General features: G+C 48.3%; 1 protein-coding gene across 3 annotated transcripts in view; it reads right to left on the reverse strand.

Annotated features, from left to right (window-relative positions):
* Positions 1 to 18,962, reverse strand: part of FAM178B (family with sequence similarity 178 member B) — a 153,582-nt gene that overhangs the window by 75,817 nt on the left and 58,803 nt on the right. For all 3 annotated transcript variants that reach the window (XM_072979195.2, XM_072979194.2, XM_072979192.2), the window contains exons 12-13: positions 15,224 to 15,400; positions 13,483 to 13,580 (exon numbers count right to left, since the gene is read on the reverse strand). In XM_072979195.2, coding sequence (XP_072835296.2) covers positions 13,483 to 13,580; positions 15,224 to 15,400 — 275 coding nt within the window. The remainder of the gene's footprint in view (positions 1 to 13,482; positions 13,581 to 15,223; positions 15,401 to 18,962) is intronic.

Below are 18,962 nucleotides of genomic sequence, written 5' to 3' on the forward strand. Positions count from 1 at the left end.
TCTTCAAGTTTAAATCGATAAGAAGGGCATTTTTCCGAGAGCATTTGCTGTGGGAATTTTTGCTATACCTCATTATAACTAGGCCGTCATTATCAGGGCAGGTCGAAAGATCTTCCTTCTTGACCTTTTCTTTCTTTCTTTTTAGCAAATGGATTTCTGCCTTTCACACTTGTTTGCAGGAAGCAACCCTATCTAGATGCTTATAAGAAATGACCAGGGCTAAACCAGGGGAGACGAGCGGTCTCCTAGCATTTGTTATAACCGAAGTATAGCTTCAGCGAGGCAGAGAAGCAACAGCAGCAAACCCAAAATGGAGCAGGATGTTTAAACCAACACTGCAGAAGCCGTGGCTCTCCAGATGTTAACAGACTACAGCTCATATAACCTCCGATTACGGACCACGCTGGCTGGGGCTGATGGGAATCAGAGTCCAACAATGTCTGGAACACTCCCCTCCCAAACCCTACATGAAACCTTCCCCTGCAGGCAATTCCCTGGTTGGGGGGGGATGGCACTCGTCTAGAACGTGGAAAAGTTTGTTCAGGGGACGACAGCTCACTTCTATTGTCCAAAACAAGAGAGACCAGCGTTTCCCTTGTCTATTCTCTTCCTTGCTGCCTTCCCATCCCATGGGGTCCCTCCAGAGTGGCCACCGGGGACCAGGCAGCTGGAGCTTTGACCTCAAGCACTGAAATTAGAAGAGAGCCAAGATCCTTGGCCGGATCCTTATTTATTTCTTGATGCGGGTCGTCTTCCTCCATGTACAAGTCATGCATCCGCAATGCTTTCCAAGGGAGTCCTGTGGCCGTGTACCCTCGGTCTAGGTCTCTCGCTCCCCAAGACCCAGGGTCGCACCCCGTGCCTCCCCCTCTTTCATCCCTGCATGCTTATGAAGCCACACAGTGGGAGACAAAGGGTCTGGCAGTGGAGTGGAGGAGGATGGTGTCACCCCATGACCTCCCAGTTAAGCGGAGGAGGAGGAGGAGGTGTGGTTGCTTGAGCACCCTTCCTGCCTGTTTCCTGCGTGGGTCTTGCGCTGGATTGCAAGGACACCTGGTGAAGGTGGGCAGAGCCCTGCAGTGGTGATAGTGGTGGGGGGCCAGGAGGGCAGATGCACACCAGAGGACCAGGTTGCCCTGGGTGCCAAAATGGCTAGTTTTGACCCTGCGTCTCTCTCTCTCTCTCTCTCTCATTTCCTTGGATGGCTGATGTGGAAGGAGAGAACAGCCCAAGGGGAAAGGGTCAAGGAGAAAGGGTCTAGCATCCTCCTTGCAGCATTACTGCTGCTCCAATTAAATTCACAGAGACTTACAGCTTCAGGCCTGCAATTCACTTAAACTAGGAACAGAATCGGGGGGAGGGTGTCCTGGCCCTTCCCCACAGTCCAAAGGAATCAGTGCCAATTGTTGAGAGCCAGAAGGTGTCAAGTCCCTTTTTCAGACTATTATCTCATTATATAAGGAAGTCACTTCATCCCTTATGTGCCTGTAAAAAGGAGATAAAATACTTAATGCCCGTTCAGAGCTGTCAAGGATTATACCAAGCTAAGTAGAGTTATTATCCTGCCTTAACCTCTGAATCTGTCCTAAGTTTCCAAAAAAGAGAGATAGGAAACTTGGTGACTTGTCTGGATAGTGTGACAAACCCAGACCTACCGGGATATGTCACACAGTTACACTAAGCTGCCACCAACCATTCCCTTTAAGAAGTCACACAGACCAGGGATGGATTTTTAAACAATAAAAAGAATAAGGTTTATTTTAAATACACACAGGGAAAATAAAACAATCAGGTGAATAAAATAAAGTAACGTGGCTTATTCTCACTCATACAAGCATACAGTTTGGTTCACCCAGAACCCTTAACTTGAAGCACAGACCCTGAACCTATCAGTTCTGGCTAACCAACAGACACCTGAACCTATCAGGTTGGTACTCTGACACACAGTAGTACCCTGTCTGACACACAGACTCCCACAACAGCTTCTTCTTCCCAGCTGCTGCTTCGTCACAACCCAGTGTCTCTCAGCATCTCCTCAGTGTGTGTTCTCTCACCACACAGGCATCACATATTTATACAGTACAGCCCCTCCTCCTGATGTCCCGCCTTCCACTCCCCATAGGATGGAACTTTCCCTCCAAACCCATGACAGACAGGTAACATCAGTGCTGTATGTAACACCTCCCCTCTTTAAAAGTTGTTTTGTAGGGGGAAAGCTAAACGTGCTTTTCACCAAAAAACAACCTGGGTAAAATACACAATAACAGTTATACATACCATATAATACATACTTATCCTTACACTCCAAGTTAACCATATCAAATAAGCATTTAAACATTTACCATATACAATACATCCATTTACCTTTATTCATACAAACCAAATTCAAAACCAGGTACATTTAACCTTTTTGTTATCATTATATACACATAGTCCATGTTCTTTCGCCGTCTTCATTCTTCAGGTCTCCTTGATAAGGCGTCAGCAACACAGTTCACTGACCCTCTGACCACCTTCACTTCAAAGTCATAGTCCTGTAGGTTTAAAGCCCACCTCATAAGTTTGCTATTGTGGGTTTTCATTGTCTTTAACCATTGCAATGGTGAATGGTCAGTACACAGAATAAAATGTCTTCCCCAGATGTAAGGCTTGGCCTTCTGGATCGCGTAGACTATGGCCAAACACTCCTTCTCCACGGTTGCCAAATGTCTCTCACCTTTTTGAAGTTTCCTACTCAGGTAGGACACTGGATGTTGGTCACCATTCTCATCCTCCTGGCACAAAACTGCTCCTACCCCGCTGTTAGACGCATCGGTGTAGATGATGAACTCCCGGTCGAAGTCTGGAGCACGCAGGACAGGATAGTTGATTAACGCCTCCTTCAACCTCTGGAACGCCGCCTCACAGTCGCTGGTCCACGGGATGCGGTCATCAGCCTTCTTCCTCGTCAGATCGGTCAGCGGAGCCGCAATCTCGCTAAACCTCGGGATGAACTTTCTGTAGTAGCCCACCAACCCAAGAAATGATTTGACTTTTTTCTTGGTGTTGGGTCTAGGCCAATCACGAACAGCTTCTATTTTGGCCTCCAGGGGTTTTATCACTCCTCCCCCTACCATGTGACCCAAGTATTTGATTTCTGGGCTACCCAGCTGACACTTGCTGGCCTTTACTGTTAGCCCTGCTGCACTTAACCTCTGCAGCACTAACTCCAGGTGTATCAGGTGATCTTCCCAGGTATTACTGAAGATCCCTATGTCGTCAATGTAGGCCACTGTAAAGTCACTGAGCCCTGCCAAGGTCTGGTCCATCAGCCTTTGGAATGTGGCTGGTGCATTTCTGAGACCAAAGCTCAGGACTCGAAACTCATAGAGACCAAAAGGGCTGCAAAAGGCAGTCTTTTCTTGATCCCTGGGATCAATTCTTAATTGCCAATATCCCTTTACCAGGTCCAATGATGAGATGAACCGACAACCCCCTATGGTTTCAATCAGGTTGTCTAGCCTGGGCATTGGGTAGGCATCAGGAGTGGTTACACGGTTTAATTTCCTGTAATCAACACAAAACCTAATGCTCCCATCAGGCTTGTCCACAAGGACTATCGGAGAGGACCAAGGACTAGAAGAGGGGACGATTATGTTCTCCCTCAGCATTTCGTCCAGCTCCTTCCGCACCTTGTCCCTATAGGGTCCCGTTACTCGGTATGGGGATACTGCCTGCGGGGGTGCATCCCCTGTGTGGATCCGATGCATCACTCCCTTCACTATCCCCGGCTTGTTGGAAAACACCTGTTGATATTTACTAAGCAGCATTTTTAGTTCTTGCTGCTGGTCTTGGGTGAGTGCAGGACTGATCTTTACCTCCTCTGGGTTGTATTTTACTTCCCCTCTACCCTCCCAGAAGGGTAATTCAGCTTCCTCACTCTCAGCTGCTTTTATAGCAAATAAAACCCTCTGTTCCCCTCTGTAGTAGGGTTTTAGGGCATTCACATGAACCACCCTCCTTGCTTGGTTCTCCTCCTGCTCTATAAGGTAGTTCAGGTCTGACATCTTGGAAATGACCCTATATGGTCCTGCCCATTTGAGCTGCAGTTTATTCTCTCTGCAGGGCTTAAGCCAAAGCACTTCCTCCCCTGGGTCAAAGTGCCTCTCTCTAGCTTTGCGGTCATACCATGTTTTCTGTCTGACCTTCTGAGCTTGCAGGTTTTCTGCTGCCAGCTCTAGATTTCTCCTTAGGTCATTCATCAAGGTGTCTATGTAAGTCACAACGTCTTGTGGGTCATCCTGGGTGATCTGCTCCCAATTTTGTTTGATCAAATCAAGGGGCCCTTTCACCCTTCTTCCAAATAAAAGTTCAAATGGACTGAACCCGGTACTGGCTTGTGGCACTGATCGATAAGCAAACAAAAGGGATTGCAGCTTCTGGTCCCAATTGTTTGGATTCTCTGCCAAGTAAGCCCTAATCATGCGCATTAGAGTCCCATTGAACTTCTCAGTTAACCCATTACTTTCCGGATGATAAGCAGTGGTTTCTTTGTGCTTAATACCACAGATTTGCCATAAGCGTTTCATGAGCTTTGACGTGAACGATGCGCCCAAATCTGTGATTATCTCTGAGGCAAATCCCATCCTGGACATATACCCCACCAAAGCATCGGCCACTGTGTTAGTTTCGATGTTAGTCAAGGGTATGGCTTCAGGATACCTTGTGGCATGGTCCACAATTGTTAGAATGAACCTATTCCCCCTCTTTGTGGCCTTGGGCAAAGGTCCCACAATATCCACCCCTATGCATTTGAACGGAGTGTCAATCACAGGCAAAGGGCACAACTTTGCTTTGGTCCTGTCGCGGTTATTCCCCTGCCTTTGACACACATCACATTGTTTACAGAACTCCCTGATCTGCTTCCCTATGTCAGGCCAGTAGAAATTCTGTGTGATTCTCTGCTGTGTTTTGTTCACTCCTAAGTGGGCAGCAAACATGTCAGAGTGACCCCTTTGTAAGATCAAGGGGCGATACTTTTCAGGTACCACCAGCTGACTTCTGATCCCATCTCCCCCTTTTGAGATATTCCTCAGGGTCTCTCTATATAAAATCCCCTTTTTCTCCAGAAATCCCACTGGGGTTTCAGGTGTTAGCTGGGCGTCAGTCACCTGTTCAAAACACTTTTGGAGAGTGGCGTCTGCCTTTTGCTCCTGTCCAAATCTGCTGTCTGTGGTTAAGGTTTCCACCACAGCTTCTGAACTCCCCTCTGCTTCCGTCTCTGGCTCATCATTACCCCCCTGAACTGTCCCTGTGGTGGCTTGTGAGCGTGTAATCACTAGCACCCGTTTCACATGTTCAGCCAGGTCATTTCCCACGAGCACGGCTGCTGGCAGAGTCGATGAAATCGCTATCCGCCAATCTCCCCTCCAGCCTTGAAAGTTGACAGGTACCTCTGCTACTGGCAGAGAGATTACCTGCCCCTCAATCCCTGCCACCTTCATGCTCTCATTTGGGATTATAAACTCCCGAGGAATAATATCTGGATGGCACAGGGTTACCTGGGAACAAGTGTCCCGCAGCCCCCTATACTGACGGTCAAGTATTCCTACGTCCACCCCTGCTGTCTCAAACAACTGAGAATCTGTTTTCACCAGCAAGCAGCGCTTTACCTCTATAAGAGGACCATTTTCCTCAGCCTGATCAGCAGAGGTAGCTGTTCCAGACTGAGTAGCCATGGCAACAGGCTCCCTCAGTGACACTGAGCTTTGCTCTTTCTGGACACAGAACACAGCTTTTGGCTTGGTCCCACTAGACTCCTGAGGCACCATTCCTTTTAGCTGCTTTAATTTCTGACACTCTGAGATTAGATGACCCTTTCCCTGACAGAAATAACATTTTCTGGTGTATTTTGATTCTCTCTCATCTTGTTTTGGTTTTCCCTCCAAAATCTGAGGTCTTGGTTTCATGTCTGAGGGCTTCCCTTCACCATGGGCCCCTCCCCCTTGCTGGCTTTTCCCTGGTCCCTGAGAGTACTTGCTGTAGGTTTCTTTGGGTTTACCTACAGATTTCCCCTCACCCAAGGGCTTTCTTATTTGGGAAATAAAATCTGCGATCTCTGCGGCTGCTGCCACAGATTTCGGTTTCCTTTCCCTCACCTGGAATTTCAATTCCCCATGCAGGACTGAATAGAACTGTTCCAGTGCTATCAAATCTTTAAGCTGCTCATAGGTCTCTGTCCCCTCCTGCGATAGCCATTTCTCAAGCAGCCTCACCAATTGGGCCCCCACTTGGGTAAAAGTCTGCTCTGGCTTCTTGGTGAGGGACCTGAATCGTTGTCTCAGCTGCTCTGCATTTATCCCATGTCTGGCAAACACCAGTTTTTTAAACTCTGCAAAATCTTTCATCAGTTCCTCAGGCATCTCGGCATAAACCTCAGCCAGGCTACCACTGATTAAAGACCGCATGATGGTCATCTTCTCAGTTTCCCTCACTGAGAAGTCCACAAACGCTCTTTCCACTAAGGAAAAGAACACCTCGGGACAATCTCCCTTGTGGTACACAGGGAATTTCTTCAGGTCAGCCTTAGACAATTGGCCTCCCTCAGAATCCCTATTATTATTATTGTTCTGGTTCATCAGTTCCAGTTTTTTCAATTCAAACGCCATTTTCTCTCTCTGCAATTCCAATTCAATTCTCTGTCTCTCTAATCTTTCTTCCTTTTCCATTCTTTCTCTCTCTAATCTTTCCTCCATTTCCCTCACCCTCAGTTCATGCTGTTGGGCTAGGAGTATTTTTCTGAGTTCTGGGTCCTGCTCTCCTGTGCTGTCACCCTGCACTGAGCCACATTCATCCTCAGAACCTTGTTCAATCTGGGGGTCTTTCACTTCACTCATGTCGGCCATCTGGCTTCGAGTCAAGGGCATAATCCCCCCTCAGAACAGGTTGCTTTAAAAAGTCAAGCCTCAAAATAAAACGACCACTTTTTTCCTCTTGCCTCAGAACCAGCTTTCCCTAGAGATTGCTGCTGTTCTTCAGCACTAAAGTTGCAACAGTATCGAGTCAGAGCCTACCCCCCTCTGCTGGGCCTCTCAGCTGGCAAGCTAGCTCACTGTTGCTACGCAGTTTTGCCTCAGCTTTTTCCCGCCAAAACTAGGCTGCCTCAGAGCACCTTAATCTAAGTCTCCCCAGTTGGCACGTTCTTCCACTAGTGCACCTCCCCGTGAGGTACACCTAGAAGATTACCTACGCGCCTCAGACTGTCCCTGACTAGACCCCCCTTGCTCTGGGCACACCTGCCAAGGCTTTGCTGGACCACTGGACAACTGGACCAGTCGTATCCCACACGCTGGACACCAATCAATGTGACAAACCCAGACCTACCGGGATATGTCACACAGTTACACTAAGCTGCCACCAACCATTCCCTTTAAGAAGTCACACAGACCAGGGATGGATTTTTAAACAATAAAAAGAATAAGGTTTATTTTAAATACACACAGGGAAAATAAAACAATCAGGTGAATAAAATAAAGTAACGTGGCTTATTCTCACTCATACAAGCATACAGTTTGGTTCACCCAGAACCCTTAACTTGAAGCACAGACCCTGAACCTATCAGTTCTGGCTAACCAACAGACACCTGAACCTATCAGGTTGGTACTCTGACACACAGTAGTACCCTGTCTGACACACAGACTCCCACAACAGCTTCTTCTTCCCAGCTGCTGCTTCGTCACAACCCAGTGTCTCTCAGCATCTCCTCAGTGTGTGTTCTCTCACCACACAGGCATCACATATTTATACAGTACAGCCCCTCCTCCTGATGTCCCGCCTTCCACTCCCCATAGGATGGAACTTTCCCTCCAAACCCATGACAGACAGGTAACATCAGTGCTGTATGTAACAGATAGTCGCTCCAAGGCCTCTATGGAGAGGACAGCTCGCCCTGGCATTTAACGTGAGTGGGTGAGTGAGCAGAGCGGCATGACGGCACTTCAAACATGGCAGAGCGGGAGACAAACAGATCTGATCCCCCCCAGGGACCAAAATCCACCCAGAGGTGGGGGGGCCCCCCCAACCGCCACACAAATGGCAAAAGGAGGCACTGAAATGAGCAGAAACGATCAAATGACACTCTTGGGGGCTTCAGGATCGCTTTAATCGTGTTTGCCCAAGAGAACTTTCTGGGCTCGAGAAAAATCGAGACCCTGTGACTCTAAAGGAATAAAGTTACTTTTCAGATTTCCTTATACTCTCTTTGGATTGTTCAGAAAGTCGGCGAAAGTTCCTCACTGGCCATACACGCTGGGAAATTCTGAGATATGTAGTCCCAAAACTAGCTTATCTAAGCCCTAACATTGCTCTGTATTCTATTCCTGGTCACTGGGCTGCTGAGTTGCCCTCTCGTGCACTCAAACACGACAAGCTGGTCCGAGCGACAGCGTCAAGCAAAGTCGATGCTGATGGATTGTCCCACTTTGACCCCTGAATCTACACTGGGAGCCATACTAGACGTTACAGACAGCCCATCATTAGAAACTGAAGTTATTAAGTGCTAGGGGACACGTGTTTGTCACCGCAGGAGCTTTTCGCACTGTCTGTAAAATGGAATGGCATAACACAGTAGCACCATGAAGTTTGCATACAGCAGCAACAGGACAAAGCTGGTGTTGCAACAGTTGTGATCTACCCCCTCCCCTGGGGAGGTATCTCGAAGGGAAGGGATCCAATTTTTCTGGTTTCTCGGTGGACAGGAAACTTAATCAGCAGAGTAACATCCTACTTCCCTCTCTGTGACACCAGGGTGCAACTGAAATGCTGAGTTCCTAAAGGAGGAATGGTGGTAGAGGGAAAAGACGTCACAAATTAAACAAGGGCGAGACACTTCTTAGGATATCTGTGATCGGTAGCAGAGGCACCCCCTTCCCCTTCTGCAATCAATGGAAGAGGCTGACTATATCCTAAGGACAAGAGATCAAACTGCAAGAGGCACACCAGAAGTTAAAAAAAAAAAAAGAACAGAAATGAGAAGACTGGCCTGCTGGGTGGCTCAGCTGCGGAGCCAGAAGTTGGGGGTTCGATTCCCCCATATGGGCCTCCTTGACAGGGGGTGGACTGGATGACCCACAGGGTCCCTTCCGGCTCTGCCGTTTTAAGAGTACAGGAACAATAAGCTTGCAATAGATGGAGATGTTGAGGTAGCTTCATCTTATACAGTATCACATCACAAAAACCTGCCCATCACTGCAATCCAGCATCGCTGGGGGTGAAATCCAAAGAATGGGAAATGAACCAGGAGATCCTTACTGGCCGCATTTGTACCGATATGAGAAACCACTGCTTGCCATCTAGAACTGCACAGAATATTTCAGGGCAAATCCTGCATCATTTGAATCTCTCAATCCCAGGTGGAGCACCCCATTCTCCTGAAGTTGAGGCAACTCCTGGCTGGATCCACCCGATGCTTTGGGGCAGCTCTTAATGTTGCCTCCACCAGGGAGTCACCCCGTTAGCCTCCCCAAAAACGGGTGCTCTCCAGAGTGTCTAGCTCCCATTATCCCCGTCAAAAGTTCCTTGGCTGTGCTATCTGGAAACGACGGAAGCCTTTCTCCGAGACACAGGGGGAAGTACCAAGTTTGGAAAAGGAAAGGACAAAAATACACAGCGAAGAGGAGTCTGGAGTCTCTGTTTTTTAGTACCTTTCAGGACTTGTTGCCACATGCCATCAAGCTGCTTCCGACTTACAGCAACTAGAATAAGGTTTTCGAGGTGAGATGCTCAAGGAAGAGTTTATCCTTGCTGCCCCCCCCTCCGAGTTTCCATGGGCTAGAAGGGGCTTGAATCCCTGTCTCCTGAGTCCCACTTGAATGCTCTATCCACTAGGCCACATTGCCTCTACTGTTATGGAGGCAAGGCTGATCATTCCCTGTGCTTGACACAACACATCTCCACCTCCTCATCACATCGTCTGACCTACGGAGCAGGAGTGAATCCTGGTATAAAGCGACTACTGCCGGGGCTGTTGCAGAAACGCGCCGTTCATTCTTCGCGTCCTTTCCATCCCAGACAAAAGAGTTCCCCTGCCCTCTGGGATCACTCAGAAGCCTTTTCCTCCACAGTAATAGAACTAAACCCTGCTCGGCAGAAGTCCCAGAATACCCCGAGGCAAAGCATATGGCGGTTAATAGCATTTTTATACAAAAGAAGGAGAAAGACGCAGCAGGTGTGCATTAAGAGCAGAGAGTGACTAAAGGCAGGTAGTGGATCTTTAGTTAAGTGGCAGAGGGCAGGTTCACTGCATTAATGCGGTTACGTAAGAGTGGATTGGTCCGGCACTGCTTTGTGTCGTGTAGAGGAGGGTGGTTTCCCTCCCTTCTCCATTTTACGCCAGGAAGGTGAGGTCACTGAGATCATTTTGCATGGCTGTAACAAAGCACCCAGGGCCATCAGCACCGCCTCTGGCCCCCCTCCAACCTCTTGTTATGGGCATGAGACCCCTTTAGGAAAAAGGAAGAGGAGAAGGTGCTTTTCTCCCCCGCAGAAGAACGTTTATGAGTGTGTTTAAATAAAGTGAATAGAGCCAGAAATTTGGCAGTATATTTTCCTAATATCCATCTGTATTTTCACCTCTAGGTTTTGGGGGCCTTTGGCAAAAGCCACAGAGGCTCTAACTTAGCTACAGCACGGCCATGATGCCCTGAGAGAGCACTGACGCCAGAGTAAGGGCACATCCAGACGGGTCCGGTTTATGCTTTAAAGGTGATCATCCTTACTGCCATCTGTTACATCCCTCACTTGATCAATCCTTCGGTTCACATGGAGCAATATTTTTCTTCCCATAAGAAGGGTCCAGACAGGTCTCCAGTTTTAGCCTGATTTGTTCCCCTTTTGATGACACTCCCCTCCCTTCTCCCTGCCCTGCGTTGCAAGGGCTGAACTGCTGTATTGCAGCCAAAACTCTGCTCACAGTCCGTGTTCGATACCCAGGGTTCCAACAACCAGCTCAAGGCTGACGCAGCCTTCTATCCTTCTGAGGCTGGTAAAATGAGTACCCAGCTGTGTAGTGAAATGTGTAGCCTGTAAAATTTTAAAACTGTAAATTGCCCAGAGAGTGCTTTAAGCCCTATGGGGTGGTGTATAAGCACCACACTTTGCTTTTTGCTTTCTTTCTCCCCTCCACCCCACACGTCATACAGCAGGCTGCAGAGACTTCTGTTTTTGTTGTTGTTACATAAAGTAAGCGACATAGTGAAACAGCACTGTATCTATGTAGCATGGTAGACATCATACTGCAAATGTTTCTTGTTTATCTAGAATAGCGCTGCATCAGTAGGAAAATCTATTTTAAAAATTTAAAATAGTCGAGTAAATGAAAATAGAGGAGGGAGGATTCTCCATCGTCCCTGTCAAAGCCACAACCCACCAAATACATCACAGCGTTGTCACCACAGATAACAATGCCCAGAGTTCTATTTTGGTGCAAACTAACCATCTGCACAGGCTACAGAACAGGCTAATTAGAAGTGGTCCAAATTGCACACACACAAAATTGTAGCTCTACTGCTGTGCCAAAAAGGAGCAGGACCGCTCTAAAAGGGGGTGGGATGGATCAGTCTAAGTCAAAACATGAGTGGACACTGCAGAAGTGGACTGAAATTTTATTGTGTGGGCTATGAAGGAGGAGAAAAGGAGGGAAGCTAAACCATAGGCGGGAAGAGCCATTTTTTCTGGAAGACAACAAGATGAACAAGAATCTGTTTTTTTAAAAAAATCCAGGCTGATATTAGGTAAGGTTACATCTGCAAGGAAGCAATGTATATTTGGAGAAGACTGTGAAGATGCTCAGCCATCCAGGTGAGGTTCTCTGGAAGTTGAGTCCTGGCAACTGGACTTCTTTCTTATTAGGTTAAAACGTTCTGCTGCTCATCCAAGCAGCTTCTTCAGTCTGAGGAGAGTTGGTAGGAGACCCCCGACATCTCCCCCACCTTGGCTTCACTTCCCCCTCGTCTGAACAGGCTCCTTAGATGGACAAAAGACTGGGGGGGATGAGTGAAAATCCCACCTCTGCAATTCTTCTCTACCCATTGTCATCGGTCCTCAACAGTCGTTAACAGTGGTCTTTCTGGTGGGTCTGGTCTTTCTGGAGACAGGCTCCTTGTAACAGGCCTATTCAGACCAGGGGAAATCAATGTGGAGGGGATATCGGTGTGTGTGTGTGTGTGTATGTGTGTCTCCTACCAACTCTCCCAAGACTGAAGAAGCTATCTGGATGAGGAGTGGAACTTTTCAACCTAACAAGAAAGAAGTCCAGTTGCCATGACTCAACTTCCAGATTCGGAGAAGACGTTATAACTCTCTGGTTGGAATCTGATAACGCCAAATACAACCCGTACTCCTCCTAGTCAAAAAGGCGGAAGATGATGGGTATAGTAATCCAGCAGACTTGGTTGAGGAAGCTATTTATGCTGGCCCGGGGGGGTGGGGGGGTGGGGAAGGAAAGTCCCACTGAACCTCAAGGGACTTCTACAAATCAGTTCCTTTTGTAGTCAGCCGGCATCCCCATTTCTTGTTCAGCCAACAGCTAAGTCTGGCCTTGATCTGATCCTGAGGCTCTGGCGATCTCTCTTATCAGGTCCAGTGGGAGGGAACAGGATGGGGTGGAAGTGGCCCATGTGGGGGTGGAAGACATGGGCGTTCCTCCCACCCCCTGTCAAGCAATCTCTGCTTCCACTTTGCTTTCCCAGGACTTGAACTCTTGGCGGGCTGGAGGCTTTTCCTCTCTCAAGCCATGTGCAGAGGAAAAAGGAAGCGTGGGAAATTTCCGCCACTGCACTCACAAAAGGGAACACGCCATCGTTAAGTGGGCTGCCAGATGTACACTTGAATGGGGTGAAATCTCCCAGAATTTTTCACTCCCCTTAGGAGAGGCTGTCTCTCCCAACAGCTCCAGAGGGCCAGTTTGAGAGCTCAGGCTGCTTCAGACACAAATCCTGCAAAACGTCTCGCCTCCACTGTGAAAGTGAGACAAGGAGTGCTGTTTTTCGTCCTGAAAGTCTACAAGAGGAATTGCGCAAATTATCTCTGTGCAAAGCTGATATCCTTTGACTTGGAGAAGCAAAGTCTGTGCAGGCACAGTAAGGAATGGGTGAACGCTTCCAAAAAGATGCATATAACTCATCCCTTGCTTCTAAGCCTAAAAAATTCCATGCAACAAGCCAGCAGGCATTGTTTGCACAATTCTGCCAAATGTCCTCCAAAAAACTTCTTTTCAAGATTGTTACAAAATACTCCACTGCCTTGTAGAATGGGGGGTGGCGTGGAATCGTGATTCCCAACACTCACATATTAAGATAAAACAAGCAGGGATTTATAGCTGCAGTAATTAACGGCTCACATGTCAAAATGGTAGAAAAACTCAGCCACATTAAGGTTTGGATCCCTGGGGTCTCTCCTCTTTTTATCTGTTAAGACAAAGTTCTCCTTAGACAAAGTCAAACTCACCGTCCTCTGGCTGTGGTGTCAGGAAAGGAGCGCACAACAGCGACCAAGTTGTGATGATGCTGAGAGACGTGGCAAAGGGACCTGCAGAATCCTGGCAGCTGTCAAAGAAAAAGACATGCCTGTTGCGAATGTATTCAAGGTGAGATACTCAGCCAAAAGGCTACCTGTGAGAATTCGGTGCCAGCTCTGCAGCTGCTACAGCTGTGCAAGCATTACCCTTCTATAGTCTGCGCTACATACAGAATCGGGTTCATTTTGCATACTGCTAAAGTTAATGGCTTTATACATGTATGTCTGTGTGTGTCTGTTTGCAACATTCCAAGGATACTAACGGGTTTAATCGTAACCCTTAAAAATGGTTGGTAGTGGCTTGTGTACCATTATTACCAACTACACACAAATACATACACAGAGAGACCAGCCCTGATTAAATTCTCAAATCGGAGATAAGAAAATCAAAGGTGGCAGGGTGAATTGACATTTAAAATATGGGAACCATTTGGAATAAGCAAGCGATCAAGAATGAATATTGGCATTATGATCGTGGAATCAATTGCATGTGGGATCTTCAGCGTGGATTCCACACATGGATGAGATCGCAGTCGACCACCAAGCTGCTGTGTCCTGCTCGTGTGTTTTGCACGTTCCTGTGAAGCTCACACATGGTTGCACAAGTAGAAGTTGCACCATCGCGGAAGTGAATATTCTATCCTCTAACGCCAAGCCATGGACTAAAATAAGAGTGACTCTTTCCTCCTTTGGAGCCCATTCAAAGCCTGGCTGGAGCAGGGACGCAAGGCCGCTCCAGAACTGTCAAAACACAGCGGCGGCTTCTACCCAGCAGGCTGCAACGGCCCCAGCCAAGTCAGGCAAGGCAGCTGCAGCCAAAATCATGCAGAGTAAGTCACACTCTGCAGAGAACTGCAGGCTCAGAACATGAGCCAGAGCTTCATTAAGCCTTGCAATTAATTAAACTGTTAAAAGGCTGAGATGCACAGGGAAACGGGACACAAGCGTGTGGTACCACGGCTGCGATGATGAGTTGAGGACTGGGATGGGGAGAAAGATACAAAGCAGGTGGGGCACCGTATCTCGGCATCTTTGGCATGATGGCAGGTCGGGAGAGTTTGCATGATTTTGATGGTGGAGTTTTCTGGAGCTACAGAGTAAGGGCAAAATGGAGTCTAAGCTTGCAGGCCAGAGTTCACCTCATTTAACCTGATTCTAAAGTACTGTCATCAATATATGGTGTTGCTCACAGTGATGACGATTATGTAACCAGGGTAATGGGTAAATCGCAAACCTCAAAATGAGTGAAGAAATCTCAGAGGAGATCACGATAAACCATTTCCAACAGCGTAGCCGCAACTACAAAAATAAGAACGTGTTCTGGTGTGTAGAACAAAGCAGAAACAAGGGGGGGGGGACCCACATCTTGCACTCTCTTTAATACGAGCAGATGTGCTGGAGTGAGAGCTTTTGTGGCTTACAGTGAGTCCACGGCCTCTTCTAGCGCCTGTCTAATAAGGAAGAGTAGCTTTCTTATTTTGCTAAGCCCAGCGCCTCAATGGGATTGGTGTCCAGGGTTAAGAGATCTTGAGATTTCAGAGGGCTGGATCCATTGACGATGGCTCCATCTCCACTCTCTTTCTGCTAACGGCTTAAAGGCAGAGAAATAAAGTGAATTGTACGAAAAGGTGGCGACCCAGTTTCTGGGTGTCCTGACGAGAGAAGGGGCTACCTTTTCCTGCCAGTCCTGGATGCCTTCAATCAGGATCAGCAGCAGCAGCTGGCACTCCACCTGGGGCTGTTTCCGCAGTTTCCGGTCCAGGCTGATCCGGCAGAGGAGAGCCGCAAGAGCCAAGCGCTGCCGGTCGGGGTAGCAGGGCGGATGGGCGATCAGGCACAATGTCAGGAACTAGGAAGGAAAGGCGAAACCCAAACAGTGTCAGGAGGATGTGCCAGAACGTCCCCTTCGGGGGCGCTTTCGTACCAGCCCTTGACTTTCGCATCTGAATGCTTCCTGGAAAGACAGCTGCCATGGCTCAGCCAGGTCTGGAACAATCAGCGACAGGGCAGCTGCTTCCTAGGAAGGAGAACCTGTTTCCTATCACACTCCTGTTGGGAAAAAAAAATACAGGTTCATGTAGGACTGAGCACTAGCAATTGGGCAAGCAGCAATCCAGGCTCCCTAATCAACCCGACTTCTTATCGCAGCCCAGAAATCATAGTTTCTGGGACTACAGCTCCCATAAAGCCCTAGTGGGCATTTCAAGTGGGGGTCTCCTGGGAGCTCCAGTCCCGGAAAAGTAACTCACCCCCACCATGACTCTACTTCCAACAATAGCTTCATACACAAACCCCAAAATCAGACCCAGAAGAGCCTGGCCCAGCACCCAATGGGATCCATGCCTAAGAACCAGGGAAGCTGGCAAGTCTTTGGTTCCAAGGACCAGGTCCAGCCCCAAGAACCAAGTCCCTATTAAAAACAAGCTTTCTGCCCCCAGGAAATAGGGAGGGTGGGTTCTCAGTTGCGAGTTGAGTCAAAGTCACTGGGAAAAAAAACCTGAGTTGAAGCCAACTTAAGTCCAACTTGACAGCAACTCAAGTCCTCATCCTTGTTAAGAACCAAGTCCCTATGGCATGCTTTCGACCCATGATTTTCTCTCTTAGTTGCATTCAGGACAGTAGAAATAATAGCCCTGTGCATCATGAAATATGGCAAATGCCCGTTGCCAATTAAAAGAGACAAGATCTGTCATCTCGTCAATGCTGGTACTGTAGTTCCCTCTCCACTGGAAACTGGAAACTGTTTTATGGAAAGGTGTCCGGCCGATTTGTCACTCAGCAGTCGTCCTTCTGGTGACAAGTCAGGAGAGGGAGGCCTGTGCTCAGGCAGCAGACACACCATGTCAGGAACTAGGAAGGAAAGGAGAAACCCAAACAGCCTCAGGAGGATGTGCCAAAATTCCCCTTTCTGTCCACCCCCCCCCCACCCAGTGCCATACTCAAAACTGTTATCGGCCTGGTAGAAGAACCTGGTGGAGCTTCTACTCTGCCGGTTCGGTCTTTGAGAACCCAGAGTGTAGCCACATCAGATCATTACGGCATTTGGACACCACTTCGACAGTCACGGCTCCATCCTAACGAATCTGAGGATGGCCGATTTACCGTGCTGCTTACAATTTTCTGCTAGAAAGCTCCAGCACTGCAGTTCAGCAGAGTGCGCACCAGCAGGGAAGCCTAAATTAAACACAACAAATCTCAGGATTCACTGAGGTGGAGCCATAAGAGCCCAGCAACAAACTGCAATGGCGATGTATCGTTGTTATTCCTCCCAGTCACCTCCCCATGCGGTGAGTATAGGACCCGGCAGAGCCTGTATCAATAGGAGTGAAAAACAGTAGAGTAGCAACAGCCCCCCATTGCTTGATCCACCTGAACATTCCTGGCTCTCTTTGCCCACTTTGCTAAGGCTTTCCTTCCCAGTTATTTTGCCCGTAGATCTCGGGTTCCCAAACCCTACTTCTTTAGCCTGCTTCTTGCCCCTTCGTCCAGCCCGTTATCAAGGAGGCCCAGTGTGGAATCAAACTCCCAACCTCTGGCTCTGCTGCCAGAGACCTAACTCACTGAGCTATCCAGCCAGCTGTTCAAAATATATGGAGCTTGAAAAACAATTAACATGTAATGTAAGGAAGGGAAGAACAGGAGTTTCTCACTTGGTGCTCTCTGCACATGATGTTGCAGCGTGTCCTGACCTACAACCTGGACAGAGCTTAGCGAGGTTCTGTTTGCAAACTATAAATCAATTCTGGCAGCTGCAGCCCAACAATGGAACGCTGCCAAGCCGTAAATGGGATTTCAGTTTCCCAAGCTGGCGAGAGGCACCTGTTGTGCACACTCCCATCAAGAGGACTATACTGCTCCAACCCTCAAGCTAGGAGGGACTAGGAGACCTCGTGCAAATATCCAGGGGCCGTAAGCTGCTGACCAACTCTACTAAGTTCCAGTATTTGCCTACATCAATTATGTGCCTCATTCCCACTCCATCAAGCTGTCTTTAAAGGGAAATGGAAGGCACTGCACAGCTCTTCTTTTCTGGTTTTCAGGGCCCCACTATCCAAGATAACTGCTTCCCCAACTAGAAGGGGTGCACCCTGAAAAGGAAAACATGCTCTGTTTATTCTAATACAAGCTTCCTTCTGTCTGTGTTTGGCAAATCAGTTTGCTTTTGCTTTGCAGCTGGACAGCTGGGAGATAGCATGCTTTCTTCTTCTTCTTCTTCTTCTTCTTCTTCTTCTTCTTCTTTTTTTTTTTTTTTTTGCATATGGAGTGTCTCAGGTGTAGCAGCACCGAAAGATCTATACTGCCCAAAGGGATGAACTTTCCAAGGGGAGGGAACAGTTATGCCTTAATATGTGACTGAGCCCTTTAAAAGAGGCAGGCTTTTCACACCCCTGCACGGCTGCTCCCAAACGTAAACATGAAGAAAACTACCAGTTCTGCGCCCTAGTTCGGAAAAGTTACCCTTTCGGCCTACGGATCTCAGAACCCCAAGCCCAGCATGTCCAGGTGTCAAGTTCTGGAAATCATCCTTTCCCAACGGGAAGCCATGTTCCAGATGTAGCTGGACCCAAATAGTTCCAGAGCCAAAGGTCTACCAAAGATAGGCCCTGGGTGTACAATCTCAGCGTGGTTTCCCCGAGGCCAGGTTCCCTGAATAGCACCTACATGTTGTCGAGCAGAGATCGGCTGTTTCTGCCGCTCCACTGCCACTTACTACCTCTGCTTTCCATCTTCCTAATCCTCTGTTTTGTCATACACATACTCATCTCCGTGGCAGATCATTGTAATGCCGCTAACCAGGGGATTAGGATTTTCAAGAAGGGAAAGCGCAGCTGAAATCGGCACTGCCCGAAAGTGTCGGCGCTACCTCTTGTACAGTTAACACCCGCGGTGCGAAAGCCAGAGATCTGAACGTGCCAAGAAAAATGTCACAAGGACCAATGGTCCAGGGTGTTTGTGGGGCAGAGGCAGAACTTGGTTAAAACTTAAGAGAGAGGAGCTGCGTGGAGAAGGGCTGGGTTTGGTGGGCATAATGTTTTGATTGTCGCTATGAAACCACGACCGGAGTGCCTGCTACACGCCATTAGTCAAACTTTGGTTGCAGGGCCCAGATCAGGTTGTTCCAGAAGAAAAGACATGGAGGTTTCACAGCTAGAGCTGGAGGAACCTTCACATTAGCTCAGGGGGAGCTCCTCCTTTAAGGAAGTGCTCCTGTGGGAATGTCCTTGGTACCACTCTCGCACCATCGAAGACCTCGGGTGCCGAAAGCCCAATAAATTATGAAAAGCAAGCTGGCCTCCGTACGCTTTCTTGCCTTGAACCCGATTGTTCCTCACAGCCGTCATGTTTCACTTCCCAGAAAGCGGAGTTTTAGGCATTGGGTTGGCCACGTAGGAGACCACGGCTGGCCTAAG

The sequence above is a fragment of the Pogona vitticeps genome, chromosome 8 (genome assembly GCF_051106095.1).
Source record: "Pogona vitticeps strain Pit_001003342236 chromosome 8, PviZW2.1, whole genome shotgun sequence".
Taxonomy (NCBI): domain Eukaryota; kingdom Metazoa; phylum Chordata; class Lepidosauria; order Squamata; family Agamidae; genus Pogona; species Pogona vitticeps.